Here is a 26,088-nt window from a genome sequence, read left to right on the forward strand (position 1 = left end):
TTCGTCAGAGACTCTTATCCATGTATGAGACTCATCCGAAAAAGATGTGTTCTGCTGGCTGACTGTAGGGAGCTGAACTCTGAAAAATGTGCACTGAATGATGATGTTTCTGAAACACTAACCGCACACTCAGTGACGAGATCCCACCACATGAGTCAAGGAAGGGAGTGTCGAGAGCTGAATTTCAAACACTTCAGTAGCACCTCTACTTTTAATACAAAGCCTCCCCCTAATCTTGTTTCCATTTAGAGCAACACTTCCCTGAATCTATACTATCTAACTGAATGTGCCAGCTTTCATAAATTCCTCAGAGGAGTAAAATCCATTACATGGTCGTAGGCAACAAGAAATTACATTTCCAATGAACCAAAACCTTTAAAAGATGATAATTGGTGTTCTACAGAGAACCGAAAACCTTCAGTCTCCTTGTGGAAATGTTATTGGCGGTTTAGGTCATTAGGACGACAACTAGCTCATTTGATCCATCAGCTAAAACCCCAGTGTGCGGCCCACTGCCTTGTAGGCTAAATTGAATGTGGCATATCGACTTGCTACGGTTACGGATACTGTGATCACAATTACACTGCTCGTGCTTGTACAGGGAGATGGTTGAGAGAAAGTGAGAGAAGCAGAGACTTATACTGCAAACTGATTTTAATGGATTTGTGGGTTACATAAATGACATTGATCTTGAGTGGTCTGTCCCAAATGAAGCATATTGTTGAGCAGCGGTGTGATGTGTGACTACCGGTGAGGGAAGCAGAAGGGGGGTGGGGGGGTGCTCGAGTGAAACCTTTTTCACTGCACGGAAAAATACTGTGCGAGTCCTGTCCTGGGAGACATTTTGCTTTTGTTATGGACCCAAATGCTTTGTCTTGAGTTCAAGAACACACACAAAGCTTTTCATCAAACATTCTGAGAAATAATCCCGTAACAACCTTCAGTTGTTACTATTTAAAAAAAAAAAAAAAACTTCAGCATCATCACTGCTGGGAAATTCTGCTTAAAAGAAGGCATATTCGTACCAAACACTTCCTCAGTTATTGGCAAATATGCTGATTAGTCTCAAACTCGGAGAGCTCTTTTACAAGGCATACAACTCCTTGAGGCATAATATCAAGCTCTAGTCAAACAAAACTGACATCGGGGGGGTTTTTTCATCATTTTTGATGTTGAGAAGTTTGTTCTTCATAACACGATTTGCATGTTTCAGAAGAGACTCTAAACTCCTTAAGCAGAAATTGACAATAAAGTGAAACCATTTCTGATTTTTGTACAGTAGGTGGCGACATTAGCTTTGCAAGGATGAATCTGATTAGTCTGACTAATTAGAAATCATTATAACACGTCTACATCTTTTACAGAGAAAACTAGGTTATTAGAATTAGGAAGTTATTACTACAGATTACAGCTGCAGATGTATGAAGAGGGAGCGATAGAAAACTTTCCATTTGGAGAGCGCTCTGTGCATCAAAACTAGGATGCGGCCTGAAGTCGATGGGTTTTATAGCAAGATTATACGGAAAGTTCTGTCGTTTTCCGACAGAAACTCATACTGCATCAGTCTTGACTGAATAGGTCTATGCCCCATTAAAGCCTTCCAAATAAAACTAAATTAAAACAAAATGCATACAAACATAAAAACAAAGCAAAACCTGCATAAGATAAATAAGATTACAGCTGATGTTCTAGTAAGATAGGCATTAAAAAGATTCTCATGTAACAATTGTGTTAATAGTTCACAGATAGCATGATTTGTGTTTTCTAAAGTTGTTCCCTGAATCTCTGCTGTTTGTGCGCTGAACTGAGGTACCAAATGTTGATCCGCGGCAATTTTAGACTTCAGGTACCTCAAGTCTTTATTCCGGCCTTCGGCTGACTCAACCTCAGCTCAAGGACACCCTGAAGACATTTCACTGCTTCTTTGGATGCTATTAAAAGACAAAAGGAAAAGAAAAAATGATGAATGAAAATCAATACTCAGTACAGTCCTCATTCACAAAGCAGCTGACAGATATGAGTTAATACAGCCACAGTTAATAAAACGCTACATGATGAGCTAAGGCTGAATGCCAAAATGTCTGTGAAGAAGGCAAGCCCCCCCCCCCCACAGCAACAACTCACTGGAGAGTTTGTGATTCAAATCTGACCCTTGCATGAGGACAGCTGACCGGAAATATTAACCGCCTGCACCAGTCTGACCTGCCATCCCATTCAATTAAATGCTTCACCCATCAGAGATGCTTTTTTTCTCAGGGCCACAGACAGTCATTAGAGATATTTGTCTCTATTTAATTTCCATTTGCTACCGACGGGCAGCAGAGGGATACAGAGGCATTATGTGGATCCTGAGGAGAGGAGGTGCCATGCAGGATGGAGCTGCATAAGATGGCAGAAAGAGTTTTACGATCTTTGCACACATCCATAAACATTCCACACTGACTAAAAAGAGATTTGGTTAAAATTCTGTGCCACAGATAAAACCGGGGCAAAAATGAAGAAAGGCCGAGGTGTAATAAAATCTCAGATGTTGACACCAGCTGTTTGAGCAGAGAGAGATGTGATAAAAACACAGATGTTTGGATGAGCCGAGCCAAATCTGAGGGCAAACGGCACACAGCAGTGCACAGAGGCGAAAAAAAAAGCTCGAACTGAGCAAAGAACTTGAAAGTGGATTCTATGAAAACTGCAGTATTTCTGATGAGCCATCTGTCTCCTTTGCAGAAATACTTTGAATTCTTTCCACAACAAAAATACTGAGAAAAGACATGTAGCTAATAAATCAGCACCAAGCTTTTTTAAGATATCCGTGTGTTTGTGAGAACTTATAAACATTTTTTTCAGATTTTAGCGGAGTAACACAATAGAGCGTGACTTTGGGAGATAACATAAACACAATATAAATTCACTGTAAAAGAGCAAATGGATGAATATCCCCAGTGGACTGCACTGAGAGGGACTTATCCTAAGACTGTAGCACAAATACAGAAACCTCATAGTGCATGATGGATCTGCTCAGGCAGCGGGGAGAGGGGGGTTTATGGGATGGGTGGATACGCCACAGCCCTCTACAAAGTGCACAGCGTCCAACCACTGCATACCTAACTCAATCCTGGTCTGCAATTCTTCCTGGCCTGGCTCTCCCTAAATGTTCCCAAGATAATTGCCCCTTCTTCTCCAGGCCGGATTTGTCTTCATTTTGACAGACGTGTCTATTCTGCATCCCACAGGTCAAATATATAGTTTTTTTGTGTGCTTAAAATCAACAAGTCGCAGCTTGCTTAGTTTAAACTCTGAAAAGGGAACGGTTTCTTGGACGTTGTGAAATCTGATCAGCCACTCATTTTTCTGAAGATTCCTAAAAATATATTCCCTGGTAAATTTAATGCGTCACCAGATTTAAAAACTTCCCACATGGCCCTGAGATTAGATGTAACCTTGGACTTGTAAAGTACACAGAGGCACGGGCACATTTATCCTCTGATTAATCATTAGCAAGTCACACGTGGAGCATTTTGGATCCCCTTCACAGCATTCAAACCATGAAGCTCAGCGAGTAGAGAGACTATGGTGCATTAAATACCAATAAAATTTAGCTAGATTTTCTGTTCCCACATTTCATTTCCATGTTCCATGCACGACCGAAAATCTAAATGAATTTGATATTTACATATTAACTTGGTGGACACAATCCTGTACTCCAGTGTTGTTACTTACAGCAGCAGACAGTGCTTGCTCCAGGTCTTCGATGATGTCGGCCTCATCCTCCAGTCCCACAGAGAGTCGGATCAGTGTGTCACTGATGCCCAGGAGAGTCCTCTCTTTTTCTGGCACTGATGCATGGGTCATAATCGCCCTAAATTGTGATAAACGACAGTGCCGCTTACAAATGAGCCATATACAGAAAAGCATCCTGTTGTTTTAATAGAGATTAGAGCCAAGACATAGACTTCATAATGGAAATAAAGTATCTCAATTAAAATCCGAGTCTATACATTATATCTTGGTCTCTGCTGCCCCCTTGTGGTGCTATGTGTTACATTACATCATAGATTACATTTGCTGAAAGTTTCAGTCTGAGAAACCTGCACCTTAAAAGCTAAAAATGTGATTATTTTACATTTTTCATGCCACTTCTTCTCTGAACAGTCTGAAATTATAATGCTACTGAATACCAAAACTTAACAGAGTACAAAAAAAATGCATCATCATACTAGTACATTTCTGCAGGTATACTTACGGATGTTCTGCTAAACTTTCATAACCACCGAGACTCTCAGCTATCGCAAACATCTAAAATAAGGAGACAACAGAGGAAATGAAGTGAGACACTGCAGGACATAAATAGTTTTTTTTTAAATTATAGAAGGAATTGAGAAACCAAGTCTCATCACTCAAAAGATGATGAATACGGACACAAACAAATACAGCAACTACTCCAGCCATGGTCATATTCTTTGCTTACATTTTGTGGTTTGGATTATTTTCAACCAACAGTGAGTATTCATGTCTGTCATATACAGCAAAATACAATCCGGTCTCCTTATGACAACATGAGCCACTTATTAATGCTGAGGCATGATTGTATTAAATAAAAAGCTGCCAAAAATCAGCACGAAAAGTAAATGATGCCCTCAGTCTGGGAATCTGATCCAGTCATTTTGCAACAAACCCCACAAAAACTCGCAAAACACAAAACAGTCCAGATGTAATAAAGGTTCATGGCCGAATTACTTTGAGGTTACTGAGGAAGGTTTTGGCATGCTCTAGGTGCCCCTTAATGTAGAAGGTGATCATCCCCGGGCATCCGGTGCACTGTCTCTTCATCACATCGTGCTGGGGGTGAGAAGGCAGGCCTGCATTGGAAGAGAGAAAACATGAAAACCCAGTCAGTTGGTGACTACAGTCACTGAGGCACAAGTGGAGCGGTGCCCTTTCATAGACACTGTGTGGGTTTGAACACACTTTGTTCGTGTAATATATACGTGTGGCCTTCAATGCCTCTTTGAAAGTGTAAAAAAAAAAAGGCCCAATTTACTCCAAATATGCTACAAGTAGTTTATTCCAACTCTGGAGTTGCTACACCTTTGGCTCACAGCTAGTCAAATAGCTGTGGGTGTAGATGTAAGGTGTAGCTGCAGAAAAAAGCTTGAATGCAAAATTAGAGGGAAAAGAGCTGATGAATCCATCGTGCTTAGTTAAAAGTCCAAAATTGTAATCCTTTTTCTGTAGCATAAGAAGATGAAAAACCTGTACAAAGAAGTGCCAACTTTTTGTACGGAGGCAAAGTGGATAAAAAACTTGGAAAACCGTGACATTACTGTGCTGCTGAGGCTTGTTTATGATGTTATATGAAAAGACAGCAATAAATCACTGTGAAAGGCCTCATTCAGGCACCTTAAATGACCCACAAGGACAACGACTTTGTCCCAGAGGACTTCATGTTTTGTAACATTCTGTGTATTCTTCCATTAACAATGGCATTAAAATGTAACCAAAAGGTCCTTGTTTGTACAATTTAGTCTTAGAATGCTACGAAGTATGTCAGTAATACGCTGTTATGATAGGACTGCTCAATGTCCTTTATATCTGAAACCTGTTATGTTTCTGACTACTGTATATTCACCTGGGAAGATAACGCGCTCCACCCTGGGATCAGCCTCCAGATACTTGGCAGCCGCCATGGCATTCTGGAAATGGCGCTCCATTCGCAGGTGTAGCGTCTTGAGTCCTCGGTTACACAGGAAGCAGTCAAAGGGAGACGGCACACCGCCCAGTGCTGAATCAATGCAACAAAAAAAAAAAATAATAATCGCATGAGAAATAAAAAACAAAGAGGTTACAAAGCCTCCCAAAACCCAGATCAGGCCAACAACAAAAGCCATAAACAAACACTTCCTTCTGAAAAGGTTTTAATATGGTTTTGAACTTTGGCCCCAGGACATGTTTTGGTTGTTTAGGGAGTGAATGTAGGTCAGGTTGAAAAAGCCAGTCCAACAAATACAGAGTGTGGCGGAGCCACACATTGGGTAAATAAGTGACAGTAGAGCTGTTCAGTGTCTCAGTTCCTAAATTACACCTAATTTAAGACATGACTGGTGAAGCTGGAGCCAGCAAATGTTTGGCTTCTGTCCGTCATGAGAAACTATATCAGGCAAGACTGATGTAAACCGATGAAAGGCATTTTATCAGAATGAGTTATGCACCTCACAAACACAAGAGTAGTTTTAATTTGTTCTTCTTTCTACTCACCATTTTGCAGAAACTTGAGTCGCTCATACAGATCATCCCGGTTCATTGAGACCAGCCCCATGACCACATCACTGTGACCTGTCACATTAAAAGACAGGAATAAAAGAGAGGTAGATGTTTTATTTTTACAAGTGACTGATGGTGGAGTTGTAACTGATGTTTTGTTTCTTTAAGAATTATATAAGAATATAATAACCACGTTGTTGTATGTTATAATTAGATAGGTTAGATAAGGTAAATTAAATGATATGCATATTTTAGTTTTCCTTGCAAAATAATTGTTTGATGAAAGTTTGGGAAAGATAAAGCCCTATTACTTTGATGTCCTAAAACCTGTTATAATGCTTTGGTGAAAACGGCAGACTACAGGATCCTCCACATTCCTCATTTTGACACATAAGCTGACAGAGAAACTGCTCTCATTCATTTAGATTCATTTGGTTTTAATGAAATCTTGTGTTAGTAAAATGTCTGGAATGTGAATAACCTACCGTTCATGTATTTGGTGGCTGAATACATGCAGATGTCAGCTCCCAAAGCCAAGGGGCGCTAAGAGCGCACAAGACAAACACGAGTTAATCAGTGACGGATTTCCACATGAACTAGAATTTGAGAGCACGTAAGTATTAAACAGCTTCTTCAAAGTCAAAAGAGCGTGCTCATCTGTCACCCTCACCTGGAAATAGGCAGACATGAAGGTGTTGTCCACGACCACCACTATGTCTTTCCTGTGTTCGTGGACCAGCTCAGAACAGGCCTTGATGTCGACAACCTTCATCGTGGGGTTGGTGGGCGTCTCAATCCACACCAGCTGAAGAGAGAAAGCGATTGTAGCATTGTAGCAGAGTGTTGGGAAGGTGGCAGCTGGTGCATGAAGGCTAGTCACAGTCATCACAAAAAGTGTTGATTCACAGTGAGTTTCCAAAGGGAAAGGACACATCTGATAACAAAACACGCACACCTGAAGCAGAAGGTTGAAACTTATTATCTTTTGTCTATTATGTACCTAAAAGGATCAAATCTGCTGAAGGCAGATGAAACTACTCACACAACAGCTCTGGACATAAAACATTTTATTCTACTAATCACATCCTTTGACTCACTTTAGTGTTGGCCTTCAGAGCAGCCTTCAGCTTCTCTGGTTTTGTACAGTCAGCAAAAGACACCTCCAGACCAACTTCAGCTGCAATTCTTTGGAAGTAGCGGTTTGTGCCTTACAATTCAGAAAGTGAAAGTACTCACAACGTGCTTCGACTCGCAGACCAGCAACCATTTTGTACATGTGAGTAATGTTTCTTCAAATGGTGAGCGTCAACACTTCATGGTTGTATCATTTTTATTTTCCTACACAGGGTAAAGTGTCTCACCTCCATACACATCATCCATGCAGACGATTCCATCGCCGGCCTTCAGCATGTGAGTGATGGTTACTGTGGCTGCCAACCCAGAGGCAAGGGCGAGGCCTGCAGAGGAAAAGCACAAGAGTTGTCAACCTTTTCCTGCCAGAGGAAACAGACGCTGCAGTTTTCATACACTTTACATATTATGATCGATCCGTTTTGTTGAACACGGTGTTGTTAAATACTGTCGTGTTTTTTGTGACCATCTGTTTTTAATCGTCATACTTACAGTACTTTGCTCCATCCAAAGCGGCCACAGCTTTCTCTAGACAGTTTCTAGTCGGGTTTCCGCTCCGGCTGTATTCAAACCCCTACATGAAAATACAGGATTAGAAGACATTTAAATCACCAAATTCAACAGTGACACAATTACACTATGTGGAAGCAGTGTGTGTGCAAGTGTGCATTGATGCATTTAAAGTTTTTTGCCAAGCATGAGTCATAACATTCTTTTATCTCTAAACAGGCTTTAGCTACACACCATAAACACTTGAATTGGCTTGCCATTATCACAATCAGGTAACGCTAGTGTAGCAAATAATAAAGTAGGTGTGCGAACCAGACTGCAAACTTTGAAAAGCAATACACAAACCACTGCTTCTGAAGTACGAGTCAGCACCAATGTCTGTTTAAAATAACAGGGTGTCGTGAGAGAAGAAGACCTTCCCCGGTAATTAAGTAATTACCTCAACTCTTACCACAACTCTTACATGAGCTCGCTGGTGGGAAGATATTAACAAGTTGTCCCGGATTAAATTAATGTAAAAAATGTAAATCCGTGTGTGTGTGAGACAAGGCTGCACATGTGCACATCTGATGCTGTTAATATGAGAAACATACAAAGAGAGATCTATTAATTTAAAGTCAAATGTAAAACAGCTCTTGGAGTCTTTGAAAGTGGAGTCATTTAGCATTTCTGAAGGAGGTTCGGCATTGAGTACTAATGAAAAGGGCTCTAAATGTACTTAAAACAAGACATATGTTTGGATAAATGACAAGAACACTGGAGGCTGTTGCCTTCGGTCTCACGTGGGGCTTGAATGGCCTTGAACAGAGGGTTTGTGTGGTCGTTTCTCTGTGAAGGAGGCCATCTGTAAGTACGTGGTGGTAAAGCAGATGGTGGATAAGCCTAACGCTGCCGTTTTTGTTTGACAGCTTTACTCTGGTTTGATGCTGCTTTGAAAGTTGAGATATGTATTTCAGACTTTGCACTCCATGTGAATCACCTCCCTCCTGGATGGATTGGATTAAAAAACCGACGTGATAAAAGTTTTAATGCAGTCTGCGGCCACTTTACTGATGTGACCTGTGTTGTCTGTGTGAGATTGTAGCAGGACTATAATGGCTAGTCTCTGCACCAATTCATGACTAGCCCACACTATAATCATTGACAGAGACAAATGATAGTTTCACAATATTACTGCTCATCTTAGTCTGGATTCCCAGGACTTGACTCTGGGTCAGTTTCCACAGTGTGTGGGGGGTGAAAAAATGAAACTAAGCTGTCTCTCTTAAGATAGATTCTGTTTTGACAGAGTAAGCAGAGGAACACCCATGTATGTGTGGTAGTTTATTTGACATCCAACGGGTAGTACAGGTGTACGACACACTCATACAGTCATCCACACATAATGGACTGATAAAGAAAACAATCAGTACAATAGAGGACAATATACAGACTTAGACCATGTACAGAATATTACCAGGTACTATTGTTGGATACAGATTCTAAATATGGCCCCACTTTTTATTTTAGTTCAGTTTCTACAGAAGGGGTCAGTCAAACATTAGTCACCATATATATAGCCTGGGAAATACTAGCTAATATGGGCGTAGACTGACTTTCCTCTTAGTGACGTCTCTGTGTGCGTTTCACTTTTTGAAATTTCCCCATTGTGGGATAAATAAAGGAATATCTTATCTTATCTTATCTTATCTTGTGATTCATGTGTGAATAGGCTGCTTTAACGCTGGATCGCCGAATGGAGATGAATTAAGTACTCGATCTATTCATCCACAGATCAGGGTGTTGATCACGTCTTTAAAATATGCTCTGATAGAATCACACAATATATTCTTAAGGCTCTAACCAGGGGCTGAATATTAATTCATACCACACTGAAGTCCTCGTGCATGACGCTCTTGAATAAGGGCTGCTTCACCCCTCTTCACCCCTCACCCCTCCCCCGCCTTAAATAACTAAGGCATATCGGGCTACTTACGGCGTGGTTTCCTGGTGCGTCCTGCTTGAACGTGGTAGAAAGAGAAATCGGCGGCACTACGGCCATTGACTTCCACTGCTCCGGCTCCTGGCCGACGTGAATCGCCTCTGTGGCGAACGATTTAAAGGCGCTGCTGAAGCCGGCGAACAGGTCGCTCTGCTCGTCTTGTTTGTGGTTGTGCTCCATGACGATGCGCTCTCGCAGACGTGGATCACACTGAACTCAGGATGAGTATGCATTACCGCTGCATGGTAAAAGGGGAAAAACCATTTAACGGAGCTGTGCGCTGCGCTCGTCCCCGTCAGCCAATCAGCGCTCATCAACAAGCGGAGCCAGGCTGTGATTGGTCAGCGAGCAGGGGCGTCCTACCCATGTGACCATGCACGTTGTTTGCGTTCTTTGTGTGTGTACTGATGTAACGTTTCCTGTTGTTTCACCCGAGGAAGTCATATACTTTTTTTTTTTTTTTTTACTCATTTGTCTCATTTATTACACATTTAATTCGCCAAATTAGTTCAACTGAGTGAAACTAAACTTGTGATTAGAATTAATGTAGTTCTGTAATCATGTCAAAATCGCATTTAAGTGACTAAATATAAGGAACGTAATTAAAACCTTTGTATCACCCAATACAATAGTCAGGATATCTTTCAACCACCACCTGAAGTTTTGTAGTTGCGAATTGAGACACTGAATGTTGTGCAGTGATGTTAAGCTGTGCTTCCATTTTCCAGCCATAGAGGGAGGAAGTGCTCTGTACTCACTGTATTGTGACTCCTTGTCTGTCCCTGTCTAAACCCAGTCAGACTGGATGCACCAGATAAAACATGAGTCATGTGGCCCCTATAGGTGTCACTGAGTCCGCCCAGCAGTGTGCAGTGATGGAGGAATTATTCACATTCTTCACTAAAGTTAAAGTTATAACATCACTTTGTGAAAAATAACCTGATACTAGTAAAAGTCCTGCATTGAAAAACTGTTAGCCTAAGTAAACGTATGTAAGTATATTGAGGAAAATGTACTTTACATAATACAAGTAAAAATATTCAATATAGAAAAATTTGACCTGTGACTGTTGTCCCATTATATATCATATCATTAGATTATTATTACTGATGCATTGATGTTAAAGCAGGATTTTACTGGTGTTGTGAGTTGAGTTGGAGCGTGTTTTAACTTTTTTGGATATAGGACTGCAGGTCATGATTATTTTCATTATGGATTAATCTGCTAACTATTTTTTCCATTAATCAATTGTTTGTTTGGTTTGTAAAAAAAAAAATCAGAAATCAGAAATCAGAAACTAGTGACAAATGCCACAACAATTACCCAAAAGGGGTTTGTCCAATTATTAGTCTAAAACCTCAGAATTCATAAAAATTATTAACTAAAATTATTGAAATTATTGAAAGGAAAAGCTGCAACTCTTCACAAATTCTTTTTTAATGAAAGTGACTCAAATGATTGGCCTTTTTCACAGAGGACATATTGAATTGTCACAGTAGGAAAAGCACAGATGCAAATAATCAAAGGAACGAGGGCTGGATTCCATTTAGCTGCTTTAGTTTCTGGATGCTGACATTGTGCTTGCTGATTCACTGTCACGGCTTACAGGGACAGAGCCAACGTTATTGTTATTAGTAACACCTGTACCTCTATGACGAGTCAAAATGTCTGCTGTGAAAAAGGCCTATTGTGAAAATAGTCAGTTAGCCAGTTAGCTGACTAATCACTTCAGCTGTACTTGTGATTGCATATACTGTTGGATAGTTTAATTTCTAACAAAACATATCTTATAAGCTCTCTGTTTGTTTTGTGTTCAACATTGTAATTTGTAAAGTAACTGGAGCTCTCAAATAATTGTAGTTAAGTAAAATGTATAATATTTCTTTCTGATTTGGAGTGAAGTAGAACGTGGCATGAAAATAAAAGACTCAAGTAAAGTGGGCTAAATGTACCTCAAATTTGTACTTAAGTACAGTACAGTACTAGTAAATATATTTAGATATACATTCCACAACATAGACAGATAGATAGATGACCAACATATAACTATGTGAATGTAATAAATGCACAGTCAAGTGAACACTCCTCTAGTTATGGGAAAACTTGTTTCTACAGAAATTCTTTACAGTTTAGTATCTTCTTATCATCTTGCTGACTCTTGTGGAAATTCTTTCAAGCATCGCAGCAGACTTGCATGGAGATGTTTTATTACATATAAGCTCTTAGCGACAATAAAATGATAAACTAAAGAGATTATAAAACCATAATGTTTATTTATCTTTTCTGTCTTTGTCCTCGAGTCAACTAAAGGATGAGAAATAATTATCCATCTGTGCATCTGGAGCTGCTGCTGCTGTCGGCTTTGACACATTTCATAATAAAAATGTAAATTGAACTTTTATCCTTCAGGCACTGGTTCAAAGTACTGTATCTGCTCTTCTCTCCCTGTCAGCAAGTGTCTGCTAGTAGACTTCAAATACACAGTAGTAGTTAGTTGTAGGCTAGTTGAAGTAGTACTACTAGTTGTACAGTGCAGTACAATGAAGTACACAGTATGTATACAGTTTTTAGTATTTTCATTTCTTTACACTTCTATTTCACATGGTAATTTTCTACTTTTTACTTTTTTACCACATTTATCTTATGAGTGGAATTCACATTTTGATACTTCAAGTACATTTTAACGACATAATTGAACTTGCACTTTTATTTAAGTTGTGCTATAAATTCAGAGATTTTACTGGTAATTGAGTATTTTTACAGGATGATGCTGTACATTTGATGTAAGTGAATTATTATAATGTACAGCCAAACTCCAGTATATGAACCAGTTAAAATAAGCTGCACTCCAACCAGTAACAACAGTGAAATGCTATAGGTATGCATGAGTGTTAGTATTAACAATTCAATAATGTGATATATAATAACACACACAGAGGCTTATACTTTTAAGTATCTTTTATTGATGAAACTTTCACTGAAGTAATACTTACCAACCCATGGTCTGAATATTAACGATCAGTGGTGGAAGAAGCATTCAGAGCCTTCACTTAAACAAAAGTATACCATCATGTAAAAGTAATTTATTGCAAGTAGAAGTCCTGCAATACAGAAATATTATTAAGATAAATAGATAAATAAATAAATTGTAGCTTTGTGAAATGATTAAAAGCGAAGGTGCTCAGTATGCAGAGGGCCTCCTTTTAGCATGTTACATTATTGCACCCTGAATGGCGCAACATGCAAAATTACTTTCAAAGTAGCAATTTACTGTAAATCTTGAGGTGGGGCTTTTTTTCATCTGTTTTTCTGCATTTTAGGGTGCAATTCTGTTTTTGTAAAACGCCTCATAGAATTATTAAAAAATAATAAAACAGAAAAGTAAGTTGCTCTATATGTGAGATAAGGAAAGTATCTCTGCTATTACTTGACTAAATATACTTTATTTCTCACCACTGAGTGTTGTGTACACATCTCTAATCGTGTACTGGAAACAAGGAAAAGTGTTAACCAGTGACCGATAGTAACCTTCCTGCAACTCTCGCGATACTTCGAGGCGGAAGACATCGGCTGAGTCTTCCGTACTAGTCAACTGGAGCCGCTTGTGTTGTGCAGCAACCAGCGACAGTTTTGGGCGGTAGGAGGAGGGCGAACTGTTTGTTTTCATAGTAAACCGGTGACCGGGAGTTGCTACTTGTTCGTCGTTTAACAAACTGTCGTTTTTTGGCCTGTCCGGGTGAGGGTTGAGTGTTTTCATGTTGTGTAATTTCCAGGGTTTTCGTGAAGACTTCCAACTGGCGGATCGCGTCAGTTCGCCCGGAGGGTCATCGTCAGCGACGGCACCCTCTGCTCCGTTAGCGTCAACCGCGTAGAAAATGACCGGAGAGAAGATCCGCTCCCTGCGCAAGGACCACAGGCCGAGCAAGGACGAGGATCTGCTGGAGCCGGACGAGGAGGCTGCCACCGGGACGTTCACCGCCTCCAAGACCAACAACAAGAGCAGAGCGAGTAAAATCTTCAGCAATCACAAGTTAATCAAGTCTCCATCCACACAGCAGCAGCAGCAGCAGCAACAACAGCAGCAGCAGCAACAGCAGCAACAGTCGCAGATTAACGCCAACACCAACACACTGTCCACATCGGATGTCATCGATGACAATAACAAAAACCCCATTATCCGAACCGGGCAGGACTTTCCGGTGCACGAGTGTGTGTTTAAAGGAGATGTCCGACGGCTGTCCTCGCTCATACGGACGCAGAATATCGCCCAGAAAGACGTCCATGGTAAGTTTACCAGCTGCTCACATCTCAGCCCTGAAGTTAGGATCCCAAAACCCATCATGATGTGCCGATTTCAAGCTCCAGTGAAGCTTAGGCCATCAGTCACCAGCTACACTGGAAGTAGGCGAGGCTTGTCCTCACCAAGGCCTGGATAAATGATCCCCAAAATGAGGAATCAAGTTAATAGAGCTTAAAAAAAAAAAGTGTGGAGAAATGATTGTCTTTTTTTTTTTATGCCTCCTCCCACCTACAGCGTTGAATTTCTCACTAAATCAGGACCAGTAATAAAAAAAACCTTCTCAGATAAGCCATATTTGGTTGGTCCATATCTAATAGTCAATATTTAGGGACTTTTTGCAAGACTTTGGCAGTCTGATAGCCTGACCTCTTCTGCAGGGCAAAGTCTGTTCAGATAACACCACAGTCTCCTAAGAACTCCCCCTTCCTCCCTCCCCAAACTGGAAAAAGGACAAGATTGTGTTTTTCCTGTTCACACACCAAGACAAAAGATGGCGTGCACTCAGAGCTTAGTGTCAGCACAGGAATGTGGTTTGTCTTCAAATCAAAGCTCCTGACGTGGTGTAAGGCAACAAGAAAAGGTGTGAGACAGGAGGACATTTGCCTCTGGTACTGTTGTGGAACGTGAGCCAGTATTTTTCAAAGGTCTTGCCCGCCTTGCTGAGAGTTGGTATGGTTCACTGGCAGCAGTTTGTGTGTTTACTCCCACACTCATTTAGCCATTTAGCATGTTTTCATTTTGATTAACAGCCAGTAAGATAAGAACAAAGAAATAAGCTCTGGTATTCATTCTATTCCTCCCACTGGCATAACATTAGCCACAGTTAAAGCAAGCATAACATGTAGTTAATGTCTCTAATGATGTTAAATGAGGTGATAGTTGGTCCTCACATTTGACAAGCTAAGATGAGTCTTTTCTGCTTGATGAATGCCTTTTAAAACAATTCATCTCTGTCAAAATTGGTGAATAACGTGATCCATTAATTGACAGATTTTGGAAAGGTACGTTGGTGATGCATTTTTCAAATGATTTTCAATGATTTGAGTAATGTAAATTACATTCCTGTCATCTCCATTAGTTTGGGATTGACAACAAAAAGCTCACAGACCAATATCTCCAAACCATGAAACTATCTGCATGGCGAGATACCACCAGGTGAACTGACCTTTTCAGGGCAGTTTACAGTGGTTCAGTGTCATACCCAAGGACGCCTGAACTGCAGGCGTACTTGTTGTCATCCCAACACCTTTATATGCTGAGAAAATGACTTTAGTTGTGTCACTGGCCTTCCTATGCAGTTTATCACAACATCCAGGGGGACTGGTAGTCGACCCCCTGCCTGTAATTTCACCCACACCAGGGCTCCTACAAGTCAGGCCCTCTTTACTCTGGATGCTTTCCCTCTGCTCTTTCCGTGGAAGAGGAGCCTGAAGGGGCTGACAAGGCAGTTTGGCTTCCTCTTGAGGGATTTTCCAATGCTTATGAGGCACATTTCACATCTTGGCAACAAAACCTGTTCTTCTCCACACCTGACTCAAATGTTATTTTCCCCTGAATGCATTTCTTACCATTCAATGTTTACTTAATGTTTGTTAACAAGCCATGTCCCTGTCAGTTAAATGCGGCTTATTTCGGGGGTGCTGTAGGTTAATGGACCATAATATTGCTTGTCATGGCGGCAGAACACACAATAGGCACATACTTACCTTATCATTTGGAATTTAGTGGATTCTGCCTCCCAATTTAAACATTTAATTTACCCTGAGCGTGACAGTCGTGGAGGTGCAGCGCTTGTCACAGTCTCTCGTCTCTTATTGTGACTATCAAAGGCAGCTGACAAATGGTGTTTTTTTTTTTCCTTCTCTTTTCCTTCAGGAAACACACCGTTGCATCTGGCTGTCATGATGGGCCACAAAGGTGAGTCATGTTTAAAGATTCACCTCCACGTGGTTTATTTTTGTCTCTGCTTGTCTCTGCAGCTTTCTAAATGAATCCCTCTGCGGGTCTGTATGTCTTCTGTTTGTGTTTTTGTTCATTTGAGTGTTTATGTGCATTTCCCATCTTTGTTTGTGCGTTTGTCTTCTGGCTAAGCACCACCAGACATTTGTCACAGATCACCACACAAATCCCAGCCGGCAAGATGCTCGCGCTCAAATAGTGGTGTTTATGGATTTTCGCCTTGTTAAAACGGGACTGAGCAAGAAAACAATTTCCCTCCTCTCCTATGGACATGTCCCCCCTTCTATTTTATAAATTTCTAGAGTATATTAAAACAAATTGAATCAGTGGGTTTTAGATAATAATGAGACTGCCAGAAGTGGGATCTCTCAGTGGCTAAAGTCTCTTGTTCTGATTGATGTTCCACCGCTGGCTCAAAGACTAATAGTTTGAAGCTGGCGAAGGGGATAATTAGTTGAGATAAGATATGTCTTTTTCTACTTCCATAATATTTGCTTAGTGTGCGGGTATTAGTTTTCTGCTGGCGTCTCCTGTGCTGAGGAGGTTATTTCTTTATTATGATAGTTTTTAGTTTAGTTGGAATCAGTTGCGGAAAGAATGATTTCACACAGATGGCACAGCTCTGTGTATTTCCCCAAAAGAACCTGGAAGTCAAAAAGGGCTCCAAGTTGTGTATTTATATAACACGTCCCATCAGTTTGGAGTATACAATGAATATGCCATAAAGTATCCAGGCTTTGTAGTAATCTTTGCACCAGCTGGACTGAAAGCATGTACATAAAACATTTATGCTCTTCCCCTTTGTGAGTCGATGCTTACATTTGATTTCACATGAGGACTTCAGAACATGCTATTAAAAAATGAATCCCCTCCTCCTCCTTTTTGCAGCAGGCTCTCAGTGAAGAGTTGAAGCATAGGGTTACTGGTACTGCACGTTCCCATTTGTTTAGTGTCTGACATTCGAGCACGGGTTGCAATTGATTTCACATTCGCAAAGTTCAATTCCCCGTCGCCGGAGTAAAGGCCCTGCCACTGCTTATTGGTAGTCCAGACACCAGCGTGCCGAAGTGTAGTGGCGGATGGGACGCTATGGAATTGATTGTGCTAATGAGGTTGCCTATCTCTTGCCTGAGCTGCTGCCCTGTCCTCCAGGGATGCTCAGGCCAGACAGGCTGAAGGCTACAGCATGAGATCATAGTCTGGGTGTGGCTGGTCTGTTGGGATGGAGAGGACAAGGCTCTCTTTGTGTATGGCTTAGTGTGTTTGCTTATTATTTACCAGACTAGTCATGACAGCAGTGTATGTCCATATTGCCTTAAATTTGGAGTTTTAACAGATGAAAAATCCCTTGTGGAAGAAGAAGAGAAGCAATTTTTATCACTAGCTGCCAAACACAGAGCATAATGTTGTTCATATTTGTGGTTTTTCTATTGTTAATGAAAGCAATACTAAGAAAGGAGTGCTATTATATGCGCATAACTATGGTGCAAAGCTAAATTAACCTTTGATTTAAAAAAAAATAAAGCAGTGTGTACATGTGTTTTTTTCTTGTGAGATACAACAAGGCACAATATTGTATCCACACTTATTTTGTCCTTACTGGAAAAATGTAAGATGCTGTCTCTGTTACTTTTTACAGGGACCCTTATTTTCTCAGTGTTGCCAAATGTCTTCAAAGGAAATATATACAGCTTCTGCAAGTAAAAAATATTTCAAGCCATAATTAATCTGCTAATTCTATTTTCAATCAATCAACATAAAATGTCGATTAGCACCCATTGCAGTCTCTTATAGCCCAGAGTGACGTCTTCAAATGTTTTGTTTTGTCTGATCAGCACTCCACAACCCAAATATATACAGCCTACAATTATATAAAACAAGTTAAAGCAGTATATTTTCATAATTTTTTAAGATTTAAAGATTAACTGATAGTTGAAATAGTTGATCAATTAATATTTTCAGCTCATGACTCATTATTTGTGTCCTGAACACATTCTCTGGAAATGAAATTCTCCGCAAACCACAGTTCAGATGACACCATGGTTCAGGGATAAAAGATTAGACTGTTGTCTTCCTGCCGCGTCCCCTCAAAGGACAGAGAATGTTTTCCTTTAGTCAAGTGGTTGTGATATCTGTTCCCATGGTCACAAGGATAATATTGGGATATTTTGAATTGGATTCACAGATACAAGATAAGAGCCAAGTAAGTGCCTGGAGCCAAAGTGCCAGTCTGGCAGGATTAATCTCCTTCTGAAATGGCACATAGGCACATTCTATCAGGTTGCCACTAAATAAGTTATTATACTAATAATAATACTAATTATGTACATTAACATTAATTTCATCTAGAAAATTTCATCTGGGTCAATCTCCAAAAAATAACAGGTGATGTCAGTTTTGCCTCAGAGACCGTAACAATGTGATTCTTCAACTCCTCTGTGAGTCAGATGCTGATTGTGTGAATCGATGGCGAGGAAGTGAGCAAAAGCCATTTTATAGATGTACTCAACCCGGATCAGAATTGGTGGTGTGTCGGTGGGGGTTGCAACAGCCCAACAGAGGCTCTTAACAAGTGCCCCATCTGTAGCGAATGCACGTAGTGAAGCATTAGATTAGCACTTTATTTCTCCATCCTGCTCTGCCTCCCTCATTCCTCTGTTGTATGTGACTCGAGCAGGACCTCCGTTCAGTTGCTGCACATGCAATCAACCCAGAGACCCACAGGGAGAGTTCCTTCCGTCAGTACTTTCACGACTGCGTGTCGGATCGAATCCGACAGCAAACCATGGCTAATGAGTTATAGGCTAAATGTTAATGCGTCCAGGCAGCTGTTGTCGATTTTATTCAAATGAATAACCTGCAGTTGCTTGATTATTCTTTCCCAGCTTCCTTTTAAGGAACCAAGGAAGACAACACCAGCTCACAAGAACCGTATTTGTGATTCATTGTCTCATGACTGTATTATATGATACAGAGATGAAACAACCTAGTGTTGGTAGTTGATGGACAGAAAACTGTTGTCTTGTGTGTCTCTTTTTGGGGGGGATTTTTTTGGCTAGCTGGCAGTAGAGAGATGATAGGAAACAAAGGGGATAGAGAGATAGAGAATGACATGCAGCAAAGGACCCCAGCTGGACGTGCACCAGGGATGTTGAAGTTCCTGGTTGGTGCCTTAAGTCCAAGGTCACCAGGACGCCTCAATTATTTTGATAATTTAGTTTTAGTTAATTAACAAATAAAAAAGAGCAAAAGTTGTCTGACATTGATAACCTATAGTGTAGAAACCTTATGTCTGTACACTATGGTGACTCAAATCATTGAAATATTTTGGTTAGTATCAGTTCACGCTCAAAGCCAGGCAGTCTGCTTCTTGTACCTGAAAGGCTGAAGCCAGACCTGAAGCTAGCAGGCCTGCAGTTCAGTGCACATGGCCTGGCTGTTCTCTATATGGTTATATAATGTATAGCTGCTAAATGTTATTATTATCATTACACAATTGTAGGGTTTAGCGGAGTCATATATAGGTCAAAGGCTAGAGGGAATATGAGGCTTACATCAGAAAGCCAGCGCTCAAGCACTTGTCCGCCTCTATTTTCTCAAAATCAGCCTCTATTATCTGCTGCTCCATCCCCGAGCATGCGCTCCATTTGGAATAATGCATCAATCAATCAATCTTTATTTATATAGCTCCAATTCATAACAGCGTTATCTCAAGACGCTTTACTTAAAGAGCAGGTCTAGACCAAACTCTTTAATTAAGAGAGAGATTCAGGAATTCAAAATTAAGGATTCAAGGATCCCCACATGAGCAAGCATCAGATATTATGTTAGGCAACAGTGGCAGGAAAAACTTCCCTTTAACGGGAAGAAACCTCGAACAGAACGAGGTTCAGAGGTTTGCTTTTTTGTTTGCTAATGTAAGGTTCTTCTGTGAGGCACTCTGCAGTTACATCCACCCTTTTCCTGATGCCAACAAAGATCCTTTATTTAATTAAAGCATGCAATATGGCCAATATTAGTCAGTCTTTCTGAAGTGGTCACCATTTGAACAGTATTCAGCACTTAACACGCATATCACGTCGAGCAGAATTGGGCACAAATTTGAAAAAAGACAAATTCAGACTTGTCATGAGCCAAATCTTTGAACCTCAGCTGCACAGTGACTTCTCATCGGTCCGTCTTTGTTCATTTTGATTTTCTTTGCCATGCTTCCACCTTCAAGCATACTGTACATAGAAGCAATGGTTTGCTTATAGTTGTTTTTGTAAAGAATTAAGCCTAATCGTACCGTGTGCTGTCACAACACCTTTCTATTTTTCTGCAACTATTGTTTTGAGAGAGCCACGCTCCTCTCTGTCATGTGCATAATGTTTAATTAGGAAGAGTTTCAAAATGTATTCCTCTCTGTCATAAAGAATGTATGAGACCCTGGCCTCTTTCTCATTAATAAAACATAGTGAGAATGTAGATCAGAGGGGCAATGTGGTGTTTTTGACTATGTGACAATGCTGCTATGTATTACAGTTCTTTTTTCAAATAGCAGTAGTTATTATTTTCCGATCACCACACTGGTTCTGTGAGTACACCACTGGAGGGAGGCTTTTTAAAAAAAATAGTTTTAATACTAATGTTAGGTAGAGAAACAAGTCTGAACATGAGGGCAGTAACCAGTTTGAATTTGTTCATATGATTAATGGGTTTGACTCAAAGGTTTGCAATGAAAGAGGCTGTACTGAAAGTTATCTGTGATGCTTTTGTCAGCCTACATGATCGCTGAAGAGGCTGGTCAAACAGCTGTAATAAAGCCCAAGTTCCTGCCCTGTATATCCACTCAGCAGCAGACAGTTAGCAGTTAGCTTCTGCTTTTGCATTTGAGTGGTTTCCTGCTCACAGGGCTGCGACTGTGACTGCTCCTGCCCAGCGCTCAGACAGAGCGCTACGGACGCCAACAACATAATGAATGATGTCACGACAAAACTGACAGCTGAGCCGGAACAACAGGCTTCATCTTTGGCTTGCTGTAGTTGACAGGCTGCCCAGAGAGTGAAAGGATTTTGTGCTGCACTTACTGCTGATCTTGCCATAGAAAAGGGATGAGGCTCTTTGGCTGTTTTCCCATTGTTGGAATACAAGCACAGCTCGGAGGGTTACACTCTGCACACTACCAGGGGATATCTTTATGTGGAGTTTGACATTTTATTTCTGAGAATCCCTCCTTGTTTTATATCAGCATAGACTCTACGCTGGGCGAGGAGTCTTGTGTAACTGCGGGCTCCATATGGCTCTTTGGTTAATAGGTCAGCTGTCATCTCAATCCTACACAATCTGTTCCTCTACAAAACTAGAATTATTTTTATATCATTGATTTGATGCTACAAGAAACATCTTCAGTTTGCCTCACGCATCCTTATAATGGTCAGCCAATGTTTTGATCAAACTTTACTGCAAAGTCGTAGATGTGTTTATGATGAAAGTGTGATCATAGTAAACAGAGACATGCAGCAGCATTTGTGCGCGAATGGGCAGCACAGAAAAAAAGTAAAGCCAGTAAAAGTGTTCAAGACTTCATATTTGGTTGGTTCACCTCTTGAAGATAAGTTAAAAACAAAATTAGAGCTGTGCACAGTGTTGACATGGAGTTAAAATGAGTTTGTTGGATTGTTTTATCTATTTGAACGGGGGCTCTGAGTTTCCTATGAATTAAATTTTTTATGTCACTATAGCAACATCAAAGGTGATGGCAAGAAGTAGGTCATGGAAAATCCGGGATATTTGGTCAGTCTTAACTTATTGAACATATAGATAAATATATAGTAAATCTTTGGTTTTAAAACATCCTTGTCCTATGCTTGTTTGAGCACAAATAGACACAATGTTCTTTTTCTACAGTTTAGCTTTGCATGTGTTGTGGATGTGTAGCATCAGGACATCAGGAAGACAAACAAAGAAAGTCATTGGAGAATATTCTCCCATCGGTGTTTGTCAAAAGGTCATTTTTGTTAAATACCAGTTTTTCTGTCCCATCTGTTTTTCTGTGTATATTTTTGTCTCTCTTGTTAAAAGAAGACCAATTTCCTGGTACCCAGGAGTCGTCTCTGAGACAGCTTTGATGTTTAGGCTTCTGATCCAAAATAATTGGGCTACATTTATCATTTTGGAGGAACTCATTCACACTTTTATCATCTCTCTTTTTTCTTTAATGAAATCCATCTCCAGTCCCTTCTGTTTAAGCAGAAAGCAGCAACCAGGATTGTAATGGGTGGTCAGAAGGGGGAAAAAAGCCACATCAGATGTTGCTTCGCTGGTTCAGTGTGTTGCAGATCCACCTTGCAGATTTTTTTTTAAAGCACACATAAATTGACTGCAGTCATAATCCATGTATCGTAATTCTGAATGAAACTGTGGGCAGTCCGCCATCCCTGAGCAATCCTGTGCTTATTCAAAAAAAAAAAATCTAGGTTTAAGACTAAAAACAAACAGACCGTTGTTAATAGGGGCACCTACTGAGTCATGTTTGGAAAGCACATATTTATGTTAAGATGTCTCTCTTTTCTCTTGGGCCGTTTGTGAGTCTGGTCTTTTGTTTGTATAAAGAACCATGTATGTTGTTATGTATCTTGCTTGTCTATATTGTGATGCTGTTAGTAAAACGTATCATTTCATCATCTTCCTGTCCCTTCTTACAGAGTGTGCCCACCTGCTGCTGGCCCATAATGCACCAGTGAAGGTGAAGAACGCTCAGGGATGGAGCCCCCTCGCTGAAGCCATCAGCTACGGAGACAGACAAATGAGTAAGTATCTGTGATCGGCTGACAGTCCCTGCTTGGTAATACACCGAAACAGACCTGTGACATGCCACCACCACTGTTGCCACTGCACTGCGTTTCATTTGTGGTTTTCCTGTGTGAAAACAATGATGGAGGATGGAGAAGGTCCAATCAGCTGATGCTAATCAGCATTCGCCTCTGCACATTCTTCCAAACTGCTGCCTCCAAGTGAGGCAGTGATACTGGCCTGCCTCCTTTGTCCCTCGGAGAGAGGGGGCATTCCTCAAGGCCCTCTGGCTTTTGTGCTCCAATGAAAGGCAATTCATTAGATGTTTCTCTCTCTCCTCATAGGCTGATTAGGCTGAAGCCTGTGCCTCACCCATTTTCTACACACAGTTCAAAGTGGCTCAGACTTATATATTTTTTATATTTGAATTTATACTTCTGGTAATGAGCATTTCCCAAAATATGCTTTGAAAGTAAACTCCTCATTCAACATTTATCTCTCCTTTTGTAGTAGACCGTTGTAAGGCTGGATAGTTTTTTTGATATCTCAAAGTGTGTTTTTACTTTGTAGGTGCATTTTTTCCATTATCTATTTAAAGCTCTTGATATGCTGGTCATGGGAACAGGAAGGCCTGAAGTTTCATTTTGTGTGGTGCAGCCCTGTGGCAGTGGTGAGATATAAATAAGAATGTGTCACAGTGAATTGCAACACTACAATACTGCTGCAAAACTACAGCCAGACTGAGATGGCAAATGGCCTGTTGTCAACTGATCTGGGCCTATCACGGGTCCATGAGGTACCCCTCTAAATCAGTAAACGGATATAATTTCCTCATCATTTATATTGTTTTTTGAGCAGTCTACATTGTCTTAAATACCTCAGCATGTGAGCTGGCCACGTTAGCATGTCACATTGAACAGAACTGTTATGAAGAATGAAGGTAAATATCTCTCTTACTGTGGCAGCCTCATAAATGCACGGTCTATTAAATGCAGTATAATACTATTCTGGGAACGTCTGGGCCCATTTTACTTGGTGGTGTGTTCCTGCAGATAACTGGCCAAACATGAATGTGACAATCTAACACTGAGTCATTTACAATACAGCTACTTTGAAGCCGGAAAGCAGAATACTGGTTAAGTTTCTCAAACACTTGTTAAATGCGTGGGCTTGTTAGTGCAGCCAATTGGCACCAATGTTGAGCAGCTTAAAGTGTCTCCATTGACTGCATCCTCTAATTAACTCTCTAATGCCACTTACCTTACCTTACCAGGTTTACAAGGGACTCTATCGACCAAAGCCTCTAATGAACCCTGCAGCACCACTTTTCTTTACAATTTGACAGGTCCTCACCTCACCTAGCTTGTACAGACCACTGTGTAATGCAGCTATAGGACATACTGTGTTGTGAGTTAAGGACACAGTTCTTGTTTTTACCCTCTTGGAAAAGCTTGCTGTTTTGCGGTTGCTGCAGACTTCATTCCCCATTGCTCTTACATGCTGAATGCAGCAAATTTGCACCTGGTGTCTGAATAATGTTAAAAGACAATCTGGGAGTTACCGAAAAATCTCTGACTGAATTCATGCAGAAGATGAAGCTGGTTGAGAGAAAGCAGTTTAATAATAAAAGTAATTCACAGCAACTTGTAACAAAAATGAATTTAAAGTAGTGAAAGAATATCTAAGGGTTTTCTATTAAGTGAAAAGTATGGAGTATGGAGGTTCATTGTTTACCCTGCATTGTTCAAACACAGGGCTGTAACGCTGTCTTTTCAAAAGGCAAAAGTCATTCTTTTCATTGTCATAGCAGCTTTGCTTCTGGACACCATAAGGCACATGCGCACCAGGTGACGGGCCAACTTCAGAGTGCCTCAAAGACCTCTATGGAACAGAGGATTATACTGGCTTCTCCTGGCTCCGGGCCAGGGAGAGGAGTCTGGAGGCTAGTGCCTTGTGGCCCGGCCTGTGTCTGTCTGCTGATTCAGGAATAGACCGGTACAACCTCAGCCTGCTGGCAGACAGGTACAGTAGGTCAGTCTGTGGATCATCTGAATCTGACAACAAAAGGGACTGCAGCTTCCGTTGCACTCAAGCAAAAAACTCGGCCGCTGAGAATGTCTGCTTCTGTTGTTGTTTAATACTCCCTGTGTTCTTTAATGTGGCTCCAAAGTACAGGGCAGCGCCTCTGTTGTGGCAGCTCAGTTACAAACGTCTGCACACTAAAACAATCACACCTACAATCACACTAAAACAATCACACTTGGCCTCCATTGCGTAAAAGTTCAACCGTCTGCTATGATGACATTAAAGGAGAAAAGCACTGAAGGAAACTGTGACTATTTTCCCTATTCAGCGCAATAAATGTTGAGGCCTTTTATAGGCTGAGCCTAACAGAGCCCTGCCTAGCAATTATTCATAATGAGCTGAGTCAGCGCCAGTCAGGAGTCTGTGAGGGAAGTGGAGACATAGCAGCTTGGTTTGATTTACAGTAAGGAGATTGGAAAACTGGTAACATAATTTTGGTCTGCATTTCAATGTTGCCAGAGTATTCTGTGTCTTTCTGAGCAAATCATTTTCTTGAATAGGATTAATTAAAAAAACACTAACTTGGTGTTATTTTTATCCAATGTTTGTGACTGATTTCCACTTATGTCAACATGAGCTTGTTGTAATTTGAGGTATTTGTCACCTGAGTTTTGCCACTTACAGTTTTCCATTTGAACAAAGAGGCAAAATGTGGCTCAGAAATAGATTTTGACATTTGTTTTGTTCAATAAAAGCTATTTCTGTCCTCAGTTGCCTTCCACTCACACAGCTGTGTTTTCAGCTACAGGAGCTTGTTTAAAGGCTGCCACAGTCACGTTGGTGTTTATTAGATGGAATACTGCTCTTGGTCTGTGCTAAAGGATAATGGGTCATCAGTCATTTGTAGATAATGCCTGAACAGGCAGCTTAACGTAGCTAAAGCTTAACTAAACTCTTTTTCCCTCCCCACTTCATTTATGCATACCTTCTAAAAGCAGTTTGCAATTTTTAATCAGACATTAAGAGCTCCCCGTCCCGCATGTGCTATCTTCAGATAATGTGGCCATTTTGAGTCTTGTAAAATTAATTGTCATAACTCAGTCAGTTTAAATATTTGAAACTATATTCAGACCGGCCCGGGTCAGTGTGA

General features: G+C 40.7%; 2 protein-coding genes across 2 annotated transcripts in view; one reads left to right on the forward strand and one right to left on the reverse strand.

Annotated features, from left to right (window-relative positions):
- Positions 1 to 636: 636 nt before the first annotated feature.
- Positions 637 to 10,115, reverse strand: LOC139202439 (cystathionine gamma-lyase-like). The gene is made up of 12 exons (XM_070831919.1): positions 9,875 to 10,115; positions 7,882 to 7,963; positions 7,620 to 7,715; positions 7,356 to 7,465; positions 6,929 to 7,063; positions 6,744 to 6,801; positions 6,253 to 6,330; positions 5,627 to 5,779; positions 4,735 to 4,856; positions 4,241 to 4,293; positions 3,718 to 3,856; positions 637 to 1,931 (listed from the first exon to the last, which is right to left on the reverse strand). The coding sequence occupies exons 1-12, from the start codon at positions 10,058 to 10,060 to the stop codon at positions 1,914 to 1,916; spliced, it is 1,230 nt and encodes a 409-aa protein (XP_070688020.1). The 5' UTR covers positions 10,061 to 10,115; the 3' UTR covers positions 637 to 1,913.
- Positions 10,116 to 13,479: 3,364 nt separating this feature from the next.
- ankrd13c (ankyrin repeat domain 13C) overlaps positions 13,480 to 26,088 on the forward strand; it is a 28,049-nt gene continuing 15,440 nt past the window's right edge. Inside the window, exons 1-3 of the mRNA XM_070831921.1 lie at positions 13,480 to 14,164; positions 16,056 to 16,097; positions 22,826 to 22,930. Coding sequence (XP_070688022.1) covers positions 13,756 to 14,164; positions 16,056 to 16,097; positions 22,826 to 22,930 — 556 coding nt within the window. The 5' untranslated portion in view covers positions 13,480 to 13,755. The remainder of the gene's footprint in view (positions 14,165 to 16,055; positions 16,098 to 22,825; positions 22,931 to 26,088) is intronic.

Source organism: Pempheris klunzingeri, chromosome 6 (assembly GCF_042242105.1).
Source record: "Pempheris klunzingeri isolate RE-2024b chromosome 6, fPemKlu1.hap1, whole genome shotgun sequence".
NCBI lineage: Eukaryota > Metazoa > Chordata > Actinopteri > Acropomatiformes > Pempheridae > Pempheris > Pempheris klunzingeri.